Source organism: Rhinolophus sinicus, linkage group LG10 (assembly GCF_036562045.2).
Source record: "Rhinolophus sinicus isolate RSC01 linkage group LG10, ASM3656204v1, whole genome shotgun sequence".
Taxonomy (NCBI): domain Eukaryota; kingdom Metazoa; phylum Chordata; class Mammalia; order Chiroptera; family Rhinolophidae; genus Rhinolophus; species Rhinolophus sinicus.
The window spans coordinates 72,438,878-72,457,526 of NC_133759.1; the positions used below are offsets into that span (position 1 = coordinate 72,438,878).

At 60.1% G+C, this 18,649-nt stretch overlaps 1 protein-coding gene across 2 annotated transcripts in view; it reads right to left on the reverse strand.

The window, feature by feature from the left end:
- The window catches only part of UNC5A (unc-5 netrin receptor A), a 58,486-nt gene that overhangs the window by 1,359 nt on the left and 38,478 nt on the right, over nucleotides 1-18,649 (reverse strand). Inside the window, exons 2-15 of one of the 2 annotated variants that reach the window (XM_019756090.2) lie at nucleotides 13,881-14,102; nucleotides 8,518-8,661; nucleotides 8,172-8,275; nucleotides 7,866-8,046; nucleotides 7,085-7,252; nucleotides 6,398-6,562; nucleotides 5,197-5,385; nucleotides 4,788-5,090; nucleotides 2,074-2,161; nucleotides 1,672-1,840; nucleotides 1,281-1,514; nucleotides 998-1,147; nucleotides 750-914; nucleotides 5-183 (exon numbers count right to left, since the gene is read on the reverse strand). In XM_019756090.2, coding sequence (XP_019611649.2) covers nucleotides 5-183; nucleotides 750-914; nucleotides 998-1,147; nucleotides 1,281-1,514; nucleotides 1,672-1,840; nucleotides 2,074-2,161; nucleotides 4,788-5,090; nucleotides 5,197-5,385; nucleotides 6,398-6,562; nucleotides 7,085-7,252; nucleotides 7,866-8,046; nucleotides 8,172-8,275; nucleotides 8,518-8,661; nucleotides 13,881-14,102 — 2,461 coding nt within the window. The remainder of the gene's footprint in view (nucleotides 1-4; nucleotides 184-749; nucleotides 915-997; nucleotides 1,148-1,280; nucleotides 1,515-1,671; nucleotides 1,841-2,073; nucleotides 2,162-4,787; nucleotides 5,091-5,196; nucleotides 5,386-6,397; nucleotides 6,563-7,084; nucleotides 7,253-7,865; nucleotides 8,047-8,171; nucleotides 8,276-8,517; nucleotides 8,662-13,880; nucleotides 14,103-18,649) is intronic. The other variant, XM_019756091.2, reaches the window with a different exon arrangement.

Consider the following 18,649-nt stretch of genomic DNA (forward strand, 5'->3'; position numbering starts at 1 on the left):
CCACCTGTCAAGGTGGAGTTTCTGGGCCAGAGTCCGCCAGTCAGCACCCCGGTTACAGGGGGGGTCCAGGCTGGTAATGATCTTCTGCCGAATGAGGAAGGGGATCTTGAAGGCACTGGGGCCCACTAGGGCTGGAACCCCCCCTTCACTCTCCAGAGCCAGCAGCTCGGTGAATCTCGTGTCCTGGGGCATGAAGGAGTGGAGATAACTGTTAGAACTTTCCCTGGTCCAGGCCATCTGCCATCTCCCTCGGGGGGAGCATCCAAACCACCCCAGAGCATGGTGGCACATACACTGGCACTTCCTGGGCACCCCCCCATTGGGGCTCAGAGCTGCAATGACACGGCCAGAGAGCAGTCTGGCTTCATCCCCTCCTCTCTTCCACCAGCCATCCCCAAGTCACCCCCGGCCAGCCTCTGCTGACCACTCAGAAGTCACTGTACTGCTCTCACCTTCCTCAGTGCTGCCTAGCTCTTCCTGACTCTTCGAGGCCAGTACGAAGTCCGTCTGCAGGGAGGCCCAGGGCCCCGGCTGCTCCCCCTCTCCCTCTTGCTGCTCCCACATCCTCTCCTGAACCCTCCCCAAGCCCCACGGCGTCTGTGTGCATCTGTCTGTGTTTGCACCCACGCCTCTCCCCTGAGACTGTGGAGGCCACGCAGCATCTGGTTCCCAGGAGGAGATGGCAGGGGCGGCCCGGGGTGGTGATGCTGGTGGGCTGGGTTACGGTGGTGCCAACGCCCCCTGCCCACCTTGGTGATGTTGACATTGATGCTGAAGCTCTGCCCGTCACCCTCCACCTGCCACACCCACACCTTGCAGGCCAGGTCACTGGTGCTGGGGCTGACACGCTCCAAGGTGAAGGTGCAGTGCAGGAACTGCTGCGTGCCATTCCAGATGTGATAAAAGGGGATCTCCTGGGGGTGGGGGGGGACAGAGGTGCGGCATTAGGTGTGCCCCGCAGCAAGTGTGCCCACTCCAGGACCTTGAGTGCCCTCACCTGGTAGCTGACGAGAAGTTTGCTCTTCCACAGGGAGCTGGGCACGTCATGGATGGACAGGCGCAGGTTGTGGTAACTGTCTTTCAAATGCAGGACACGAGGCTCCTGGATCAGCTGTCCTCCCAGCTGCTTCTCCAGCTGCACCACTTCCTGTAGCAGTGTCCCAGGTGTCAGCTGAGCCTGGGGAAGGACCGCAGCCACCAGCCCTCCCCCAGGGCCAGAGGCCTCAGCCCTCTCTGCCAGGCACAGCCTCCCCACAGGCGGGCGGGGGCAGGGGCAGTACCTTGAGTGCATCGCGGGTGTCGTGCAGGCAGTAGACTCGGATGTTGTACTCCAGGGAGGTGCAGGCCATGGGGGCAAACAGAAGCAGCTTGAGGCGCTTGGCAGCGGCCACGCTGAGGGCTTCTCCCACCAGGGCGAAGCGGCCCAGCTGCTCGGTGAAGACGTAGCAGGAGCTGGCCTCCAGCTGGCAGTAGTAGAGGTGGGATGGCGCCTCCTCACCCAGGTGCAGTACGTCCTGCGTACAGGGCCCGATGGGTCAGCTCACGGCCAAGTGCAGGGGTGGCCAGAGACTGGGGACAGGGACATGGCTCAAGGGCCAGGTGGGAAGCCGGGTTCCACTTGGAGCCCTGCGCTGGTTCCCTTGGGTGGGCCATGGGGCCGTCCCTGCTTACCTCCCAGGTGCCCTCGCAGGATTGCTTTTTGAGGCGCAGGCTCCAGCTCTCAGGGCTGGGCTCCCCACAGTGGTCCATGGAGAGGATGACAGGCCGGGTTAGCAGGACACCGGGGGGCCCGCAGCTAACGATGGGACTCAGCAGGGTCTGACAGCCGGCTAGGGGCAACCTCAAGTGGGGAAATACAGGTGGGGAGGGAAAGGCATCAGTGGGCCGTCCTAGAATAGGGCAGGGCCGGGCGGGGGGTGGGAACAGGGCTGCAGAGCTTACAGGCAGCTGACCCCTGGCCCTCCCTCCCCCAGGCCAGACCAGGCCCCGCAGTGGGTGGGCAGGGGGCTTCGTGGTGACTGCAGGCAGGGGGCAGGACCCACCCAGCCCCAGCAGCAGGGCCCATGCCCACACCTCACATCCTCGGGCTTGTGCAGTGTGAGGTAGATCTCGTAGATCTTTCCACGGGGTATGGAATCTGGGGGGATGAGGAGGCTGATCCCTGGGGCAGAGCGGGAGGGGCGGGCTTAGCACCAGAGACACCAAACACCCCCCCTGCCAGCCCTACATGAGCCGCCCTTTGAGGACTGACAGACCCTGGCCTGGCCTGGGGACAGAGGTGCCACAGGGGCTGTCAGGCTATCCAACTACACACACACAGGCATGAAGCTGAATCACAGTGACCCTAAGAAAGGCTGAGGGGACTCAGATGGGAAAAGCATGCCCAGTTAGCCTGGGCACAGAAAACGCTGGAACAAAAGGTGCCAGGTATGCTGTAGCTACTTTCCCTGCCTCCGGCATAAAGTCCAGCTCCCTGGCCTGGCACCTAGGGCCCTTCACCGCTGGCCGCTACTGCCTTTCCAGCAGCATCTCCAGCCAAGTCTGTGCAGCATACTTGTCTTTCTGGAACCATTGCCCGGAACAAGGCTGGTGCCCCGCCCTCCTGCCCTGCTCAAGCTTCCCCCGCCTCTGTCGGCCCTGGCCACCTCCAGGCCACTCTCAGCCACCAGGTAGGACTTGGCTCCTCACTTGGCAGTGGCCCCCTGCAGGTGGGGCCGGGCCTTTAACAACCTTGCCCACTTTGGTAGCCCGCCCTGGTCTGGGGCCATCGATTCACCTGTCCCAGCGTCTTACAGGGGCAGCACCAGAAAGTGCTTGCTGAGGGGGAGTCGTTCCAGGGAAGAGGCAGTGGGGCAGGACATTTGAAGTCGGGGGCTAGGGAGTAGTTGTGGGGCTGGCGAGAGGTGGTTCTGCCCCCACTTCCTGCCCTTTTAGGATAGGGAGCCCCTACATTAGGAAGAGGGGGAGAAATTCTGTGACTTTACCCCACCATGTCCAAAAGCACAGGCACGCTCTCCAGAGAGGGTGACCAGGTAGGCTGATGGTAAGTCACCACCTCCCGGGAACTGCAGCCTGGCAGAGGGGAGCCAGTGATGGCATTTACTGCTACTGCTTCCTTCACCAGCCTGCACTGCCCCCGGTACAGCCAGCCAGTGTTAGTGACAGTCCCAGAGATCTGCGCATGAATGCTCTCTGTGGCAGAGGTTCACACCCCCCCCATTCTCATTCAATGAATGCTCATGCTGAGTACAGGTACTCAGGAAAGTGAGGGAAAACCACGAGCCCTGCTCTCATCAAGCACCAAGCCCAGCAAGGAGAGAGATGAGTGGATGGCAGTAAAAGGTGCTGGGTGCTGGAGGAGAGCGGGGGGAGCTGCAGCTCACCCACCCCACCAATGGTCACCGAGCACCCACTGCGTGCCTGTCCCTTTTTAAGAGCATGGCATGGCCCATCTCATGTCTTTATCCTGGCAGCTCTTTGGCAGGGATATGAGGCACAGAGAGGGAGGGCTGCCAGGCTAAGACCCGGTGCACGGGGGAGAGGGACTCGTGTGTGCAGAGGGCAGCACGGTGTACGTGGGGCGCTGAGAGCCTACATGGCTGCAATGTGCAGAAGTGTGCTTGGGAGGGGAGAGGCCACTGCAGCTGGCCAGCAGGGGACGGGCCATTGTGGCCTTGTCATGTGGGTTTTGCAAGGGGTACTGGGGAGCCCCAGAAAGGTTTCAAGCAAGGGAGGGACAAGATGAAGTGTGGCTTCACTGGGTGAATGCTAGGAGCTGTGAACCAGATGACCAGTAGGTGTTGCGAGGCAGTGGGAAAGACAGGAAGCAGGAGCGTGCAAGAGAAGTTGAGGAGGAAGAATGACAGGATGGGTGTGTGACTAAAGCTGGTGTAGAGGTGAGGAGGCAAGTGAAGAAGAGCAGGAGGTCACGGTGGCCCCGAGTTTCTGACTCCAACAACCCCACTGTGCTGTCCCTGAGGTGGGGAAAGCCGAGGAGCAGGAGCTCCTGGGGGAGGGTGGGAGACGGTGCTGTTTTAGGCACAAGGAATCTGAGCTGCTGTGAGACATCCAGATGGAGCTGCCCCGGAGGCAACTGGGTGTACGAATCTGTCACCCAGGAGAATGGCAGCTGGGGTTGGAGGCGTGGGAGTGATCTGCACAGACATAGCGACTAAAGCCACCGAGTGGGGGAGGGAGCTCTGATGAACACCTACATTTAGGGAACAGGCACCCGGAGCAGCTGGAGAGGGGCCAGGGGCCAAACAATCAGGACACGTGGGGTCATCTAAGCCGAGGGAACAGAGAATTTCAGGGTGGGAGTGACCAGCCACACCAGGGGCTTCCCCAAAAGGTGACCATGGAAAGGGTCCCCGGAGTCCATCAAGGTGTCTCAGGGACCCTGTTAGAGGGGTTTACATGAGGTGGTGGGTGGAGGAGCGCCCTGCCCAGGTGTTGGTCCTTTGCTATCTCTTCACCTGTTCCACATAGGGGCCCAGGGCCTGGACAGAGCCCGGCACACGCACACTGTCCGCTGTGTATGTGAATCCTATGGCCTAGGCCACAGAAGGGAGACAGCTAGGGCCAGGGCCTCCATGCTGGCCCCCTGCCAGCCATGACTGCATCCTCGTCCAAACTCTACCCCCTTTCCTTGCTGGCCTGGCTCAGCACTCGGGGTGAGGCTGAGCGGCACAGGGAAAACTTCCGGGCTGTCCCACCCTCCTCCATGAGGGACACGGAGGCTAATCTTGCCCCTTAGAGCTACCGGAGCACTCTGTGGCCCGTCCCACCTGTATGGGGGATCATCAGCCGGCCCCCGAGGAAGTTGAAGGTCCCATAGGCCATGTTGCTGGTGCCGCGTGGCAGGGAGCGGAAGTAGTTCTGGGTGGACAGGCGGGAGACGAAGTCCTCGGCCTCCGAGGTTGGTGAGCTGTGGTGCAGCGTGTGGCGGCCACCACTCAGCGGGCTGAGCAGGTGCCCATTGGTGAGCTGGAACTTGGGGCTGGGCCCGTCCTGCCGGGGACACAGGCTGCCCTGGTAGGTGGTGGTGGTGGTGCTGAGGTCTGGCTGGATGGTGAGCAGATGGGGGTTGTCTGCGGGATAAAGACAGACTCAGGGAATGGCAATGGGGATGGCCCTGTCTGGGCGACCCTGGCGTGGAGGCCCCAGGCAGGAGTGTTGGGGGCTGGAGCATCCCACCTGCTTTGCTGGGCTTGATGCTGACTGGCTGGAAGCCTGAAGTGAGGATGGACGAGTCGGCCACGTCCGAGTCCAGCCCCTCCTTCTTGCGGCAATAAACCAGGACGAGGACGAGCAGCAGCAGGAGGAGGCACACAGCCACCGCAATGAGGCCCACGTACAGGGCCACGTCCTCAGGCCCGGAAGTGGCTGCGGGAGAGAGCACGGCCTTGGGAGGGGCAGGGTGCAGGAGGCCGGGAAGGAGAGGTCAGCGGTCTCCACCCTAGGAGGATGAGGCCCCCACTCCTTGGGCAGCAGCACCGGTGGGGCAGTGGACACTAGCAGGGAGCGTGAAAGTCGGCACGTGTGTACCCCAGCCCTGCATCTGCCACCACCTTGCTGTGTCACTCGGAGCACGTTGCATCCCTCATAGGCTCCATTCAGGTTGAGGTGGCTGCTGCTGGAGAATGGAGGGGAGGAGACACTTCCCGGGCAGGCCTGGGGCCAGGCTGCTAGGCTGAACCCTGCTCTACTGGGGCCCAGGGCAGCGGGGGCTGGGAGGAGCATCCCAGATCCCCAAAGCAGGGGATTTGCTTCCTGGGGGGTCTGCCACTCTGGTTCTTGGCAGGTCCCTGACAGGGTTCTCCTAGTTGGCCTCTCCAGGCCTGGGGCAGGGCCCAGGAGGGGTGATTGACTGCTTGGAGGAAGCTGTATTGACTTTAGAAGGGCTTTGCATAATGGAAGAAATGTCCATCAGAAAGGAATTGACACAGGTAATTAGGTTTTTAATTGAAAGAATGGGGGAGGGTGTGTTCTAGAGAAAAAAAACCCAACAGAGATCTTTAATTGTTAGTTATGGCCTTGTAATTAACAGGCCTCACAAGCCCTGTGTCCCCACAGGACGTGCACGTGCACTTGGGGAATCGGCAGCAGGTGAAGCTGCGGGAGAGGAGGGGGAAGGGTTTGGGGACTGATCCTGGGTCCGTGTGTACACGGAAAGGCAAAGGCTCAAATGTACGATTGTCTTGGGACAGGCGCGGGAAGTACTGTGGTGTGCAGGGGCACATGTGTGGGTGTGTCAGGGATGGCAGGGGTCCCGGAGGGTCCTGAGCTTTGGAGAGGGAGTGGCAGGGGACTGACTCCCTTAGCCACCACCTCCCGAGGGCTGGGCAGGACCAACTCTGGCAAACTGAAGAGGACTCCCGGGGCAGAGAGGACTCACTGTGCACACAGAGATCGCTGGTGCAGTTGCGGGTGTCCAGGTCAGTGCCCCTGCACTCCTCGCCTCCGTTACGGGGCGCGGGGTCAGAGCACTCCCGGCTCCGCCAGTGGGTACAGTCCAGCCCACAGGCCGACCACTTGCTCCACGGGCTCCAGCTGCCGTCAACTAGATGCAAGACAGACACAGACAGAGAAGAGATGGTGTGGTCAGCCTGGGGGGCCAGCCCACGCTCTACGTGCAAGGCCAGGGCTAGTCCCGCTGGTCTGCACACCCTCTGGTGTCCAGCTGGCCTGGATGACACATGCTCATGACGGGAGGCGCATGATACTGGCCTGCTTAACTCTCCTCACACTAGGGGCCGTTCTGGCCCTGGGGCAGTGTGGGCTCTGGGTCCCACGATGGCCCTCCTGCAGCCTCAGGCTGAGCCCTGCCCCTGCCCCACACTGACTGTACCTGTCCTGACTGTACCTCAGTCCCTGGGACTCAGCCCCTCTGCTGAGGCTGAGCCGGACATGGACGGAGTTCTGCCTCCAGCACAGTGAACCCCATCTCGGCCTCGCACTTAGCCTGGCCCTGTGTGTGGGCAGGTGGGATGGATCCATGGGGGGCAGGCTGGTGGGCAAGATGGAGCCAGGGTGCGGAGATGGTGTGGTGAGGAGCGATGCGGGAGGCGGCGGCCACTGGTACCTGGGCACAGGGTGGCGCAGGCTGTTTTCTGGACATTCTGCCCCTCACAGAAGGCGCCCCCGTTGAGAGGTGCCGGGTTGGTGCAGCTCCGGCTCCGTTTCTGCCAGCCGCGCCCACAGCTGGCGCTGCACACGGACCACTCAGTCCACGTCGACCACCCACCGTTCACTGGCCGGACAGAGAAGGACTGGGGTCAGGGAGTGGGGGGCTTCCTCAGACACGCTGGCCTAGGGGCCAGGGCAGGAAGGCACAGGGCCTGCGGCTGTGCTGGGAGGGAAGCCCTGGAGGGGAGGCCATGCTCTGCCCACTGCCCCTGGGCAGTGCCTGCTTCACAGCCCATTCTGCCAGCGGGTACTGCGGGCGTGCAGGGAAGCCAGCCCTAACTGCAGCTCCCAGGCCCTCTGGCTCACACCCCAGCCTTTCACAGGGGCAACTCCCGCACGCCCTCCCTGTGCCTGCTCCTGGGGGTGCCCAGGGCACTACTCCCCACCTGGGCTTGCCTTTCCTAGATTCCCTCTGTCCCCTCATTTCCCTCTGCACAACGCCCCATGCCCACAAGTAAGCCAAGGAATGGCCTGGCCACAGATGACCGCAAACCCGCCCCACACCTTTTCCCAGAAATGCCCCTCAGCCCCCTGACAGCCACAGCGAGCTCTCTGCCCTTCCCGGTCAGGCCACAGCCTGGCCCACCTGTCCCTGGCTCACTGGGGAGCCAGCCACAGTGCTGCCCTGAGGACACCTTCTGTGCCTCGCGCGCTGCCCTGCTGGTGCTGGGGCTCACCGTAGACAATGACGGCCGCGGAGGTGCTGCGACGGCGTGCCACGATGTTCTTGGCCACGCAGGTATAGTTGGCCGTGTCGGCCAGGCGGGCCTGTCGCACCACCAGGCTGTGCTCCCGTGTGATGTACACATTGGGGTCCAGGGACGGGTCCACCAGGTCCTCGTTCCGGAGCCACTCCACCTGCGAGAGGGAGCCATGCTGCTGCACTGCCTGCCCACGCTAGCCCCACCGGGAGCAACAGTAGCCCCTGGGGGTTCAGCCCGGGGGGCTGGGCAGGCAGGACCCAAGCCTGGAGTCCCTCTCACCTCGGCCGGGGGGATGCCCTCTGGCGGGCGGCAGGGCAGCACGATGCCCTGCTCCAGGGACACCTCCTTGGCTAGTGGCTCCTGCTCGAAGTTCTTGCGTAAATCTGGGAGAAAAACAAGAGTTGTCCTCCAGCCTGAGTGCCTCACGCCTGGTCAGCCCAGCCAGCCTGTCCCCTGGTCTCACAGGGGCCATGACGCATGGTCGAAGGAAGCACCAAGTGCGCAGGGTCATAGGGGTGGCTGGGCAGTGTCCATAGGCACTTCCTCCTGGGGCTTTCTGACCAGACACCCTTCCCCAGTGACACCCCGGGGCCACCCCCGCCTGTGGGCCAAGCCCTGGACTCACAGGCAATGCGGATGTAAGCCTTCTGACTCTTGGTGGTGCCCGAGGAGCTCCAGGCCACGCACTGGCACCAGTATTCCTCCAGCCCGAACACCTTCTCCACCTGCTGCCTCGAGACATTGATGCGAACCTCCATGGCGGGCAGGCCTGGGGGCATGAGGGGCGGATTACCAGGGCCCTGGGCCACACAGACCCTCCCAGTCCCATCCTGATGACAGCAGACACAGGGGCAGCCCTCAGCCTGGAGGGAACTCTGGGGGACCCACAGGGAGCTCCGTTTATATCCCCTGAAGGCATGGAGGGGGAGGTTCTTAGCACTTCCACTCTATACTTTGTCACCCAAGGCCTGTCTTCCTGGATTCACTTACAAAAAGTCCCTAATGGGGCTTCATGTTGTTTCAGAGACCAGGGCACAGAGGAGCTTCTGGCAGCAGTGGCTGGCCTCCCAGGACCAGAGGCAGAGGGGTGGGACACACAGGTCAGCCCTAGGGGCCTTGTGGGTAAAAAGGGTGAGGAAAGATCTGGCTCAGCTTGCTGGGGGTTAGCAAGTGGATCCTGACATGTGATAATATAATAGCAGCTATTAACAATATAATTACAGCTATTACATAGTATGATAATAGACCCCTGGGCTTAGCAAGCAGTTCCCACATGCTGGTTTATTATCTTCCAACATCCACTGCTCCCACTCTATGGATGAGTAAACAGAGGCTCAGAGGGCGAGGGGCTTGTCATAGGTCCTCCTTCTATGGCTGTCTGAGTCTAAAGAATGTTCAAGATGTTCTATAGTCACCCTGGGGTGAGCTGGGGCTGCCCAGGCCATAGAGAGAATTGTTGGTGAAGGTAAGGGGGTGACCCACAGGGGAGGATGCCCTGTGATGGGTATTGGGACCATCTGGGCTGGGAAGACCCCTCTCAAGAATGAACCGAGCCCTCTGCCCTTGGCCACTCTGGGACCCAGGTACGGGGGATGCGGGGGCAGGTCTGAGACCTTGTGAGGACCCAGAAGTCCTCAGATGGTAGCCCCGGTCCTCCAGCCTCCTGGCCCTCAGCCAGAACCAGTGTCCCAGGAGTGAGAAAAGACTGTTTGTTTCCAATTTCTCCTCCCCCTGACCCCAATTTCCCTCGGGTCATTGGCTTATCAGAAAGAGGGAGAGAGTCCCGGCAGCAATGTGTTTCCATTGTTAACAGAGAAATTTAATTAGAGCTGCATTGCAGGAGGAACAGCGGCCCAGCTGAGCAGGGAGGCTGTTTTCTCTCTTAGTTTCTCTAACGTGTCTTTCCCTGACCCCTGCCTACACCCCTCCTTGCGAGTCTTTCAGGCTCCCACACTGGACCCCCAGACTTTTCTACCACTCACCCTTGCCCTGGGAGTTCTCACAGGAAACTGGGGGTGGATGTTGCCTCTGGCTGAAGCCTTATCAGGGGTTCACTGGGCGTGGGATGAGGGCTGAGAACCAAGCGTCCCTCACAGAGTCTGTCTGTAGAAGGGACCCTGGGCACCAGCCTTCTGTCAAGCACACCGAGTCTTGGAGCAGCTGAGGATAAGCCATGCACATGCTCAGGTGGAGCCCTCCAGAACATTCTCAACTGGGAACTTTTTCTCCTGGTGGGCAGGTCTACGGGCCACTCCATCCCCTTGGGGGCGGGGGATAGGGGAGCTCCCGCACCAACCTGCAAATCGGCCTAGGAGAAAAGCTCTAAATTTAAGCACCCTATTTCTTTATCCCTGACTCCTCCCACTTCTGTCCTGCCCCCGTTTCATCTCCTTCCTGCTGCCATGAATGAAGACCAAGTTTGTCTGCCTCGTCCCACCTCTAGGCAGCGCCCTTGAGCCCCACAAGCTCCCGGAGGGCAGAGGACCCAGGGGGAGACCCAAACCCTGCTCTGCCCCATCATTGAGGTGAGGGGCTGCATCCTCCACTCTGCAGGTCACCTGGTAGCCAGGCTCCTGGGAGCAGTTTCTGGACATGGCTGTGTCTGCACCTGCCTAGCAAACGTGAGCAGATGCCAGCCTTGGGGAAGGGTGGGGAGGAAGGAGGAGTCCCTGCTGGCCCAGGAGCATGTGGGGTGTGAGCGGCTGTGACAATGCCATGGGCACATGGGAGACGTGATGGGGAGCTGTGCTGAGTATTTCTGGGAGGTTGAGGGTTGGCGGGGTGGGGGCGGGGGTTCTGAGGCCAAGCTGGGGCTGAGGTTCTCACCTTCTCACCAATCTACATCTCATACCCAATCAGTTTGTGTAACACACAATAAAGTATACTCCCAGACTGGACTCTGAAGCCTGGCTCAGCAAATTTCAGGCTTTTACAGCATCAGCAGGTTTTGGGTTGAGGGTTTTCAGGCTTTGGTCCCTAACCCCTGGCCCTCCGGATGGGGAATAGGGGCAAGGGATGGGGAGATAAGGGTGTTCACTATTGGGGAGTCCACCTCCAGCCCACACAGGAATGGGTACAGCCGCAGATCTGGGTTGACTTCCGATTGCTGTCATACTTGCCTGACCACAGAATATTTCTGGGTCAGCGTCTTTGGTCTGTGTGTCGGCATGGTACCACAGTTGTGACATCTGTTTGTGGGTAAGGGAAGCCTATCTCTGCATCTCCAAGCAGTCAATGGCTTTGGGTTAAGAAATCAATAAGATCAATGAAAACTCAGACGTGCTGGCCACGGGAGGCCTGAGGTTGGATGTTGAGGGTAGGAGAGGGCCCTGGTGGTTACAGGTGGGACATGTCCCCGTGAGCTCTGCTGCTTGTCTGGCTTGAAGGGAGCAAGGCCTGTTGGGGACTATAGGCTGGGGGCTCTGTGTGCACGCTGGGCCTGGGTTTCAGCCAAGCCATGGTCCCAGGCCTCATGCTTGCAGGAGACAAGGAGGGGTGTGTGTGGGGAGCCCCGAGGGGAAGGCTGGGAGCAGCAGGGCGCTAGGCTGGCCTGGGGCCTCCCAGAGGTTCCAGGGCAGACCCTCAATGCTGCAGAAAAGCAGGTCTCTGGCTGTCGCTTCCTCCCCCTTACCTGTGCTTTCCCTGGGGGACCTGCGACAGCAGTGGGGAGACTCATTATGGCCCTGGGTGTCGGGTGGGGAGAGAGGAAAGGCCTGGAGCTGAGCTCTGACTGGGTATGTGAGATCTCATGGCTTCCCCCACCAACTTGCAAGGGCGCTCTCCTCATCCCCATTTACAGATGAAGAAACTGAGGCTCACAAAGGGGAGGGGACTTACCTGGGAGGGGTAGACCCTCCCACTGGGACAATGTGGGCCCCAAAGCTGCCCACGTGAGCAGGAGGGTTCTGGCAGCTCTCCTGGGTAACGTAAGCAGAAGCTCTGGGAAGTGCTTAGGGGGCCATGGACTCTCTTGGGCCACACAAGTCATTGTTCCTCCCAAGGGTGGCGGGCAAAGCAGGGCCACCTGCTCCAAGAGTCTTGGGGGCTGAATTTTTAGCCCCTAACTTAGCCCCAGGCCCAGCACAGAGCAGCTGCTCAACTAACACCTGAGGACTGCAGGAAGGAAGCTGCCAGCATTGCACTGTGTAGGCCAGGGCCCTGCCGGGATCAAGGGCCTGGGCAGGAATCACTGACGGGAAAGGGGTGCGGGCAGGGGGAGGACTGACATTTGTGGGGAAGACCAGCCCCTGCTGACCCTGGTAGGGGAGGAGGGTGACTTCTGCGGTCAGAATGCGTGGTTGGAGCCCTTTTGTGTCCCTGGAGGAGTCAGAGCCAAGGCCTCCATCCCGTCTGTAACGACAGGCTGGTTCTGAGGACCAAATCACACCTGGCCTGAATTCAGGACTTGTCGGCTCACATCCAGGTTACTGTGAGAGCTTCCATTTCTGCTGGGCAGAAATGGCTGTCCTCCAGCCTCCCTCTGCCCAGCACCAACTTCCCACAGTGCAAGTCTGGCGACAGCCTCCTGCCTATGCCTGGGCCCATTTCTCCCACCCCAATCTGGCCCCATGGCTGGCCTGTCATTCCTACTTCAGCACTTCTGGCCCTTGGCCTGGGAAATGCTGGTCCGAGGTGGTCTTAAGACTGAACTTAGATGGTACTCTCCTCTGGGATCCTTCTCGGGTCACCTAGTGCCTTCTGCCTGAAGTATGGGCCACCCCTGTGGGCCTGCTGTCCCCTGCCTGCCTTGGCATCAGTGTGAGTTGTCCTGGGTGCAGCCTGCCTGTCCCCGGCTGCACTATGGCTCTGGCCTCACCCTGGTGGCTGTATACCCCACAGGGAGTGTGTGCTGTATATCTCAGGCTGGCTGAGGTGTCCAGGAAAAGGGGCTCAGGACTTTACCCGAGGGCTCCACAAAGCATGAAGGCTAAGGAAGAGGAAATAAGCTTAACTGGGCTCCAGTTAGTGAGGAGGAGAGGCTGTTGTCAGCTCCACCCGCCTGCTGGTGGGGAATGCTGGTCCCCATGGCCCACCTGAAGCCGATGGCCAGGCTGGGGGCAGGGCATGGGGTGTCCCACAGAAGAGGCCCTTCTTGGGTCTGCTCACTGCCTGGAAACCCCTCCCTCCACATCTCCACCGAGTCCCACTGGTTCCCCCTCCCCAGCATCTCTGGATCTGCCCCTCCCTCCAGGCCCCCTACACTGGCCCCCGAATGTCACCCACAGGTCTGTCCACGTCATTCTACAGCTTGAAACCCTATGGGACTGTGACCTCACTCCAGAGCTGAATGGGTGAGGCTCCCAGATGGCACCACTGCCCCCTGTGCCCACTCCCTGCTGACCCCCAACCTGCACACCGCTCATCTGCCGCCAGGTCTTTGTTGTGCCGTGTCCCTTGCCTGGGGCGACCTCTTCTCTTCCTGACCAGTTACCATGCCCCTTCTGCTTCCATGTCACCTCCACTAGGCAGCCTTGGTCCTGCTGTCCTCTGGCTGCCACAGCTCCTAGGACTCGCTGAGAGGTCACCAGGCTGCCCCCCTCTCTGCGGGGCTGTGTCCCTAGCACAGAGCCGGTGCTCAGGGAATGTGTGAATGAATAAGTGAATGAACGAATGAATGGACGCAAAAATTAAACAATCAGAGTGTGAGGTCCCTGAGCTCTTCGATCATCTGGGACCCACTCCCTCCAACTCCGCTTTCTTTGTTGGCATGGCTGTCCAGGCCCTGCTCAGGCTCAGATACAGCCCCTCTATTCTGGGCCCCCTGGGGCATTTTCCGGGGCTTCCCTCTTACTCCCTCACCATTCTGTAAGGCCTCCCAGGGCAGGCCTTGGTATATATACAGGGGCTGGAGGTGTGGGCTCCTGCCTCTCCTGGGGACCTGGTCGCATCGTGGCCTCCTGCTCACAGGCATGCAGCCAGCCCCACAGGGCCCTCTCTGGATCTCCACGTCATGTGGCCCCGCCCACCGCCCTGCCCCACCCGCCTCACCGCTGCTCCCGTCAGTGCTGCGCTCGATCACGTGGTCCACCTGGCGCACCCACTCCCCGTTGCACTTGAAGAAGATCTGCGTGGCAGGTGTAGCCTTGCACGCCAGCAGCACTGGCTTGTTCTTGACGATGTACACGTCCTCGGGCTCCACCAGGAAGTGGGGAAGCAGGTCTGGGTTGGCACCGGGCACCGGGTTGGCCACCGTGGCACTCTGCTGAGCACCTGCAACAGGGCAAGGGGGGAAACTGAGCCAGGCCTCTGGCCCTCAGGGAGCTCCCTGCCCGTTCAGGGGTGGGGCTGGGCCATGGGAGCCAGCTGGTGGGGTCCGTGGGAGGAGTGAGGCCAGGCTGCCTCCCGCTTCCAGCCTGGCAATGTGGATTGCCAAATGCACCCTCCCAAGCCTGACTGTCTCCCTCTGTAAAGTGGGGGAAGAGGCAGCCCCCCCACACACTTCTGAAGACTGTGGAGAGATGAATGAGACAAGGGCAGCAGCAACCCAGCTCATTATGTCCCTGGTAGGAGTTCAGGGATCTGGTGAGGCAACCCAGCACCCTGGGGGTCCAGGGGAAAGCTGGGGGGAGGACCCCTGCAGGACAGGATTCCCTTCCTCTGGTGCTCTGGCTGCCTCCAGGCTGCTGCCAGGTCCATCCCTATTCCTGGCCCCTCATTCACTAGCTGCTCAGAAAATACCAAGTGAAGAAAACAGTGAGGTCGCAGAGCTACGGGAGAGGCCCCAGGGAGGGCCATGGGGGTGGGCCTGGACTGCCGGTGGGCTCCGCAGGATGGGAGCCAGAACAGTGTCTGGGAGCCTGAGGGCCTGGGCCACGCCCCACCCTTCAAGGAGACCTGGATATGGGTTTCCTTCTAATTTTAACTGAAAACCACAACCATCCCACAAGTCATTTGTTGCTAATTACACAGGTAATTGGCTCTGAGGCTTTGGCAGAGGTAAACCTTACAGCAGCCTGACAGGCTGCTGGACCAGCAGGACTGCTGAGAGGGAGGGGGTGAAGGGGGGGAGGATGGAGTGGGGACATCCTCAGCCTCCCCACCCAGCTGCCCATCAAACAGCCCCCTGACGACCTGGCCTCCCTCAGGGCTGCGGTGATGTCCCCACCAGCATACTCACAGTCCACATGTGCCTCTGTGCAAAAAGAGAAAAACTTGGCTTCAGAGACCCACTCTGCTCCCTGCTAGTGGTAACCTTGGGCAAACTACCCTTTTGTCATCTGTGCTATGGAGGGTTCTGTCTGCCTGTCGGGGCAGCTGCCTGGCTCTACTACCCTCTCCACAGGCAGTCTCAAACCCACGGAGGGCTTCTAACAGGAAGGCCTGGCTTCTTGGGCCTGGACCCAGCCCCCAGGGGGCATCCACACTGCCCTTGTTTCCTGCCTGCTCAGGAACCCTCTCTTTCTAAGGTGGCAGTCAGCCCCCTCCCCCGCCAAGATTGTGATTTGGGGGAGGGGATTTGTGTCTGGTCCTGTAGCCTCCTGGGCCGGGCAGGTGAGCTGAGAATGCCTGCCCAGAGGCTGAGAAACCTGGTGTGGCTTCAGGCAAGCTCCCCTTCCCGCCCCCGCCCCCTGCCTTCCCCCACCAGCCTGTTTCCACTCCTGCGGAATGAGGAGATGGTACCCAATACTTAGGGCTGTTGTGAGGATGAAATGAAAAAACGGCACTTCGCACGTGCTCAATGAATGTTGGCTGCTGTCAGGACCCACTGGTTTTGCACTGACGATGCCAAAGGTTTTCATCTCCTTCAGCTCAGTAATCCTTATAGCATTCTCTTCAGGGGTAGGGGCTGATGAGGAAACTGAGGCACAGAACTGGCAGGTGTGTTGCCCTCAGGATGGGGGTGGGGTGGGGATGCAAGCAGAAGGGAAGAGCCATCTGGACATCTTATAAGTGGGGACTCTGAGGCCTGAGAGGGAGTCACTTTCCCCAGACAGCCCAGCTCTGGCCCTGGACTCACACAGTGTCCGGAAAGCCTTATGTCCCTTTTGTTATTGCTCTTCACAGTCACTCAGCAGTCACTTGCCGCCCCTGATTCAGACAGCAGGCTCAGCGAGGTTAGGGCTGCATCGGGCTCAGGATGCAAGGTCTAGAGAATGAATTGGATGGCGAGCTCCCAAGGCTGGGCCTGGAGTGGGGGGCTGGTAGGTCCAGTGGCCTCTAGACATTTATAGGGGAAACCACAGCATCTCTGTGGACCCTGGGGGCCAAACTGGATCCCTTAGTAGGGACCCCAGGGGGCTCAGGGCAGTTGTCATAGGCTCTAGAAAGGTGTGGGAGCCCCAGTAGCAGGTACTGGGCCTGCCCGGGCCTCACCTTGCAGAGGCTCAATGCGATGGCCTGTGCCAGCCTACTGGCAGGAGGCTAGGTGGGCAGGGGTACTGGCTTAGGGTGTGAGCAGGGGGTGGGTGCGTGGCCCTCCAGCCTCCCTATCGATCAGCGTACCAAGCACTGCTCGCGTCATCTGCCCGCTGAACCCAGCACAATCCCTCATGTCTGCGTTTAACTGCTAATGAAAAATAAATGTACTGTGACCAATAAGGGACATAGCTCACTTCTCCAGGGCCTCCGTCATGCCACGTTGGCACGGCCTTCCCTCCCTACCCCGGGGGGTACATTTATCGGGTGGAACCCAATGGGTACCCTCCAGGTTACAGCTATGCCTTCTAGCAAGGACACTCTAAGGGCATGGGGTGGGGGTAAATTCAGACCCCACTGGATGTCCTCGTGGGGCTACAGAAGCTGACTGGGCAGCCACAGCTGGCTTCCCCTCCCTCTGACCCCTGCGCCTTCTGTGTGACCTTCACCCTTGTGGGCAGCACCGGCAATCTGCCAGATGCCTCACTGTCCCAGTTAGGCCCAGTGTGAACTTTGGGTCTCTCCCCACCACGTCGCAGACCAGTAGACTGAGTATTCTTTCTCTCTGACGTGAATCCCATACTCGTCTAACACAGACAACAAGCTCACTACCAAATGATCCAGGATCCTTTCAACAGGGCAAGAACTCTCTAGTTCGCCAAAGTCCCCGCCACTCCCTATTGCTGCAACCCAGGCCTGCTTCTTCTATTTCTGTTTGCTGCCTGGCTTCCATGGGCATTTCAGGACAGCACCAAACGCTTTTGGCTGGTATCCCTGGGCCTTCCGTTCTGGCTCAGACACCTGGCCAGCTTCCCTGTGCAAAAAGCCCACTGGTCCCTCCAAGGCACTGCCTCCCACCTCCAGGTCTCTGCCCAAAACACCCTTCTCTCTAAAACACCCTTCCTTCCTCCTCTGCCAACACTTTCCTACCTTCTCAGGGACCAGCTCCGCTGTCACTTCCTCTGGAAACAGGGGTTCCCCCACCTCATTCTTCCAGGAAACCATACATACTGTTAGTCCTCTCTGCATCGGGCCCTGTCATCACTGGTGCTATAGTTGTCACCACAGGAGAAGCAAGCGAGTGGTGGACCCGCCCCATCTGGGAACCTTTACCCAGCCTTCAAGTTTCAGCAAATGTGCTACCTCCTTCAGGAGGTCTTCCTGGATCTATACTCTTTGTCACCTGCCCGAGTGTCCATCCTGTCCCCTGAGCCTTCTTCCAGGGTGCACGTCACATTCAGGATGGGGGTGGATTTGTTTGCACACTGCCTCTGCTCAGGGCAGGAGCCCAGGTCCGGCCTGGATACTGATGGAATATTTGTAGAGTGATTGAGTGACCACCTCTCCTTCTCCCTTGAATTTCAGAAGATCTGCCCAAGGGTGGCCCTTTTACTCTTGTTCTGCAGGGAGACCCTGAGGGTCACAGAGCAGCCCACAGGCACATTGTGCAGGGAGAGGGCTCTGCACTCCAGGCTGCCCCCACCACATCCTGACACGTTACTGCTCTGAGACTGAGCCCCCCTTTTCTCACCTGCAGTCTGGGATGACAAGGCTTGCCTGTGTAACTCTGAGGCCCAGGATGGGTGTGAAAGTGCTTTCAAATGTTTTATTTTTAAAGGCACCACAAAAATATGAGGTGTGATTAATCAAGCTATTAATGAACTCATATTTACTGAGTGAGGGCTCGGTCCCTGGGAGTGGGGCAGGAGGGGTGGGGGCAGGGTGTCACACCGCTGCTTCCCAAGAGCAGCCCTGCCCGGACCCCGCCCACCACCTGCTCCTCTCACCTCCCAACAGCCCAGCCAAGGGCCATGGCTAGGGGGCCGCAAGTCCCTGTTTTTTCTACTTCCCTGAGAATGTTCTGGATTTGAAATGGGGTGGAGGAGGGTGCTGGGGGCCCAGCAGTCCACATTTTTCTCCAGCCTGACCCTCTCCTGGCAGCTCACGCAGAACTGAACCCCGGCGCCCTGGGCGTCCACGGTCCCAGCTGGCCTTGTCTGGAGATGTGCGTTTCGTGGGTGCTCTTGGGGCCTGAGTGTTGCGCTCCACAGGCCCAGGCAGGGAGAGCAGAGAGCCATAGGCTAAAAGGCCATGGCCTTCGCCTGGTGTCGGAGGCTTGCAGTGGCCCAGGACCTGAGCTGCCACTTGGCCTTGCCTCTAGGGCCCCCTCCCTGTGCATTCTGTGGGGTGACATTTTGACTGTTGGCAATTCCTCAAGGGCTTGTGTACATTCTGTTCCCAGCTCTGCCCCCTCCTGCTTTGGCTAACAGCACCTGATTTTCTGCAGGGAATGCCCCACCCCCAGGTGGGATGACCCTATCTCTGACCCTAAAGGTGGGCATAGGACACTGTCTGGTTCCCAGATGGGCAGATCACCCCATCCCCACAGATGGGATTCCAGG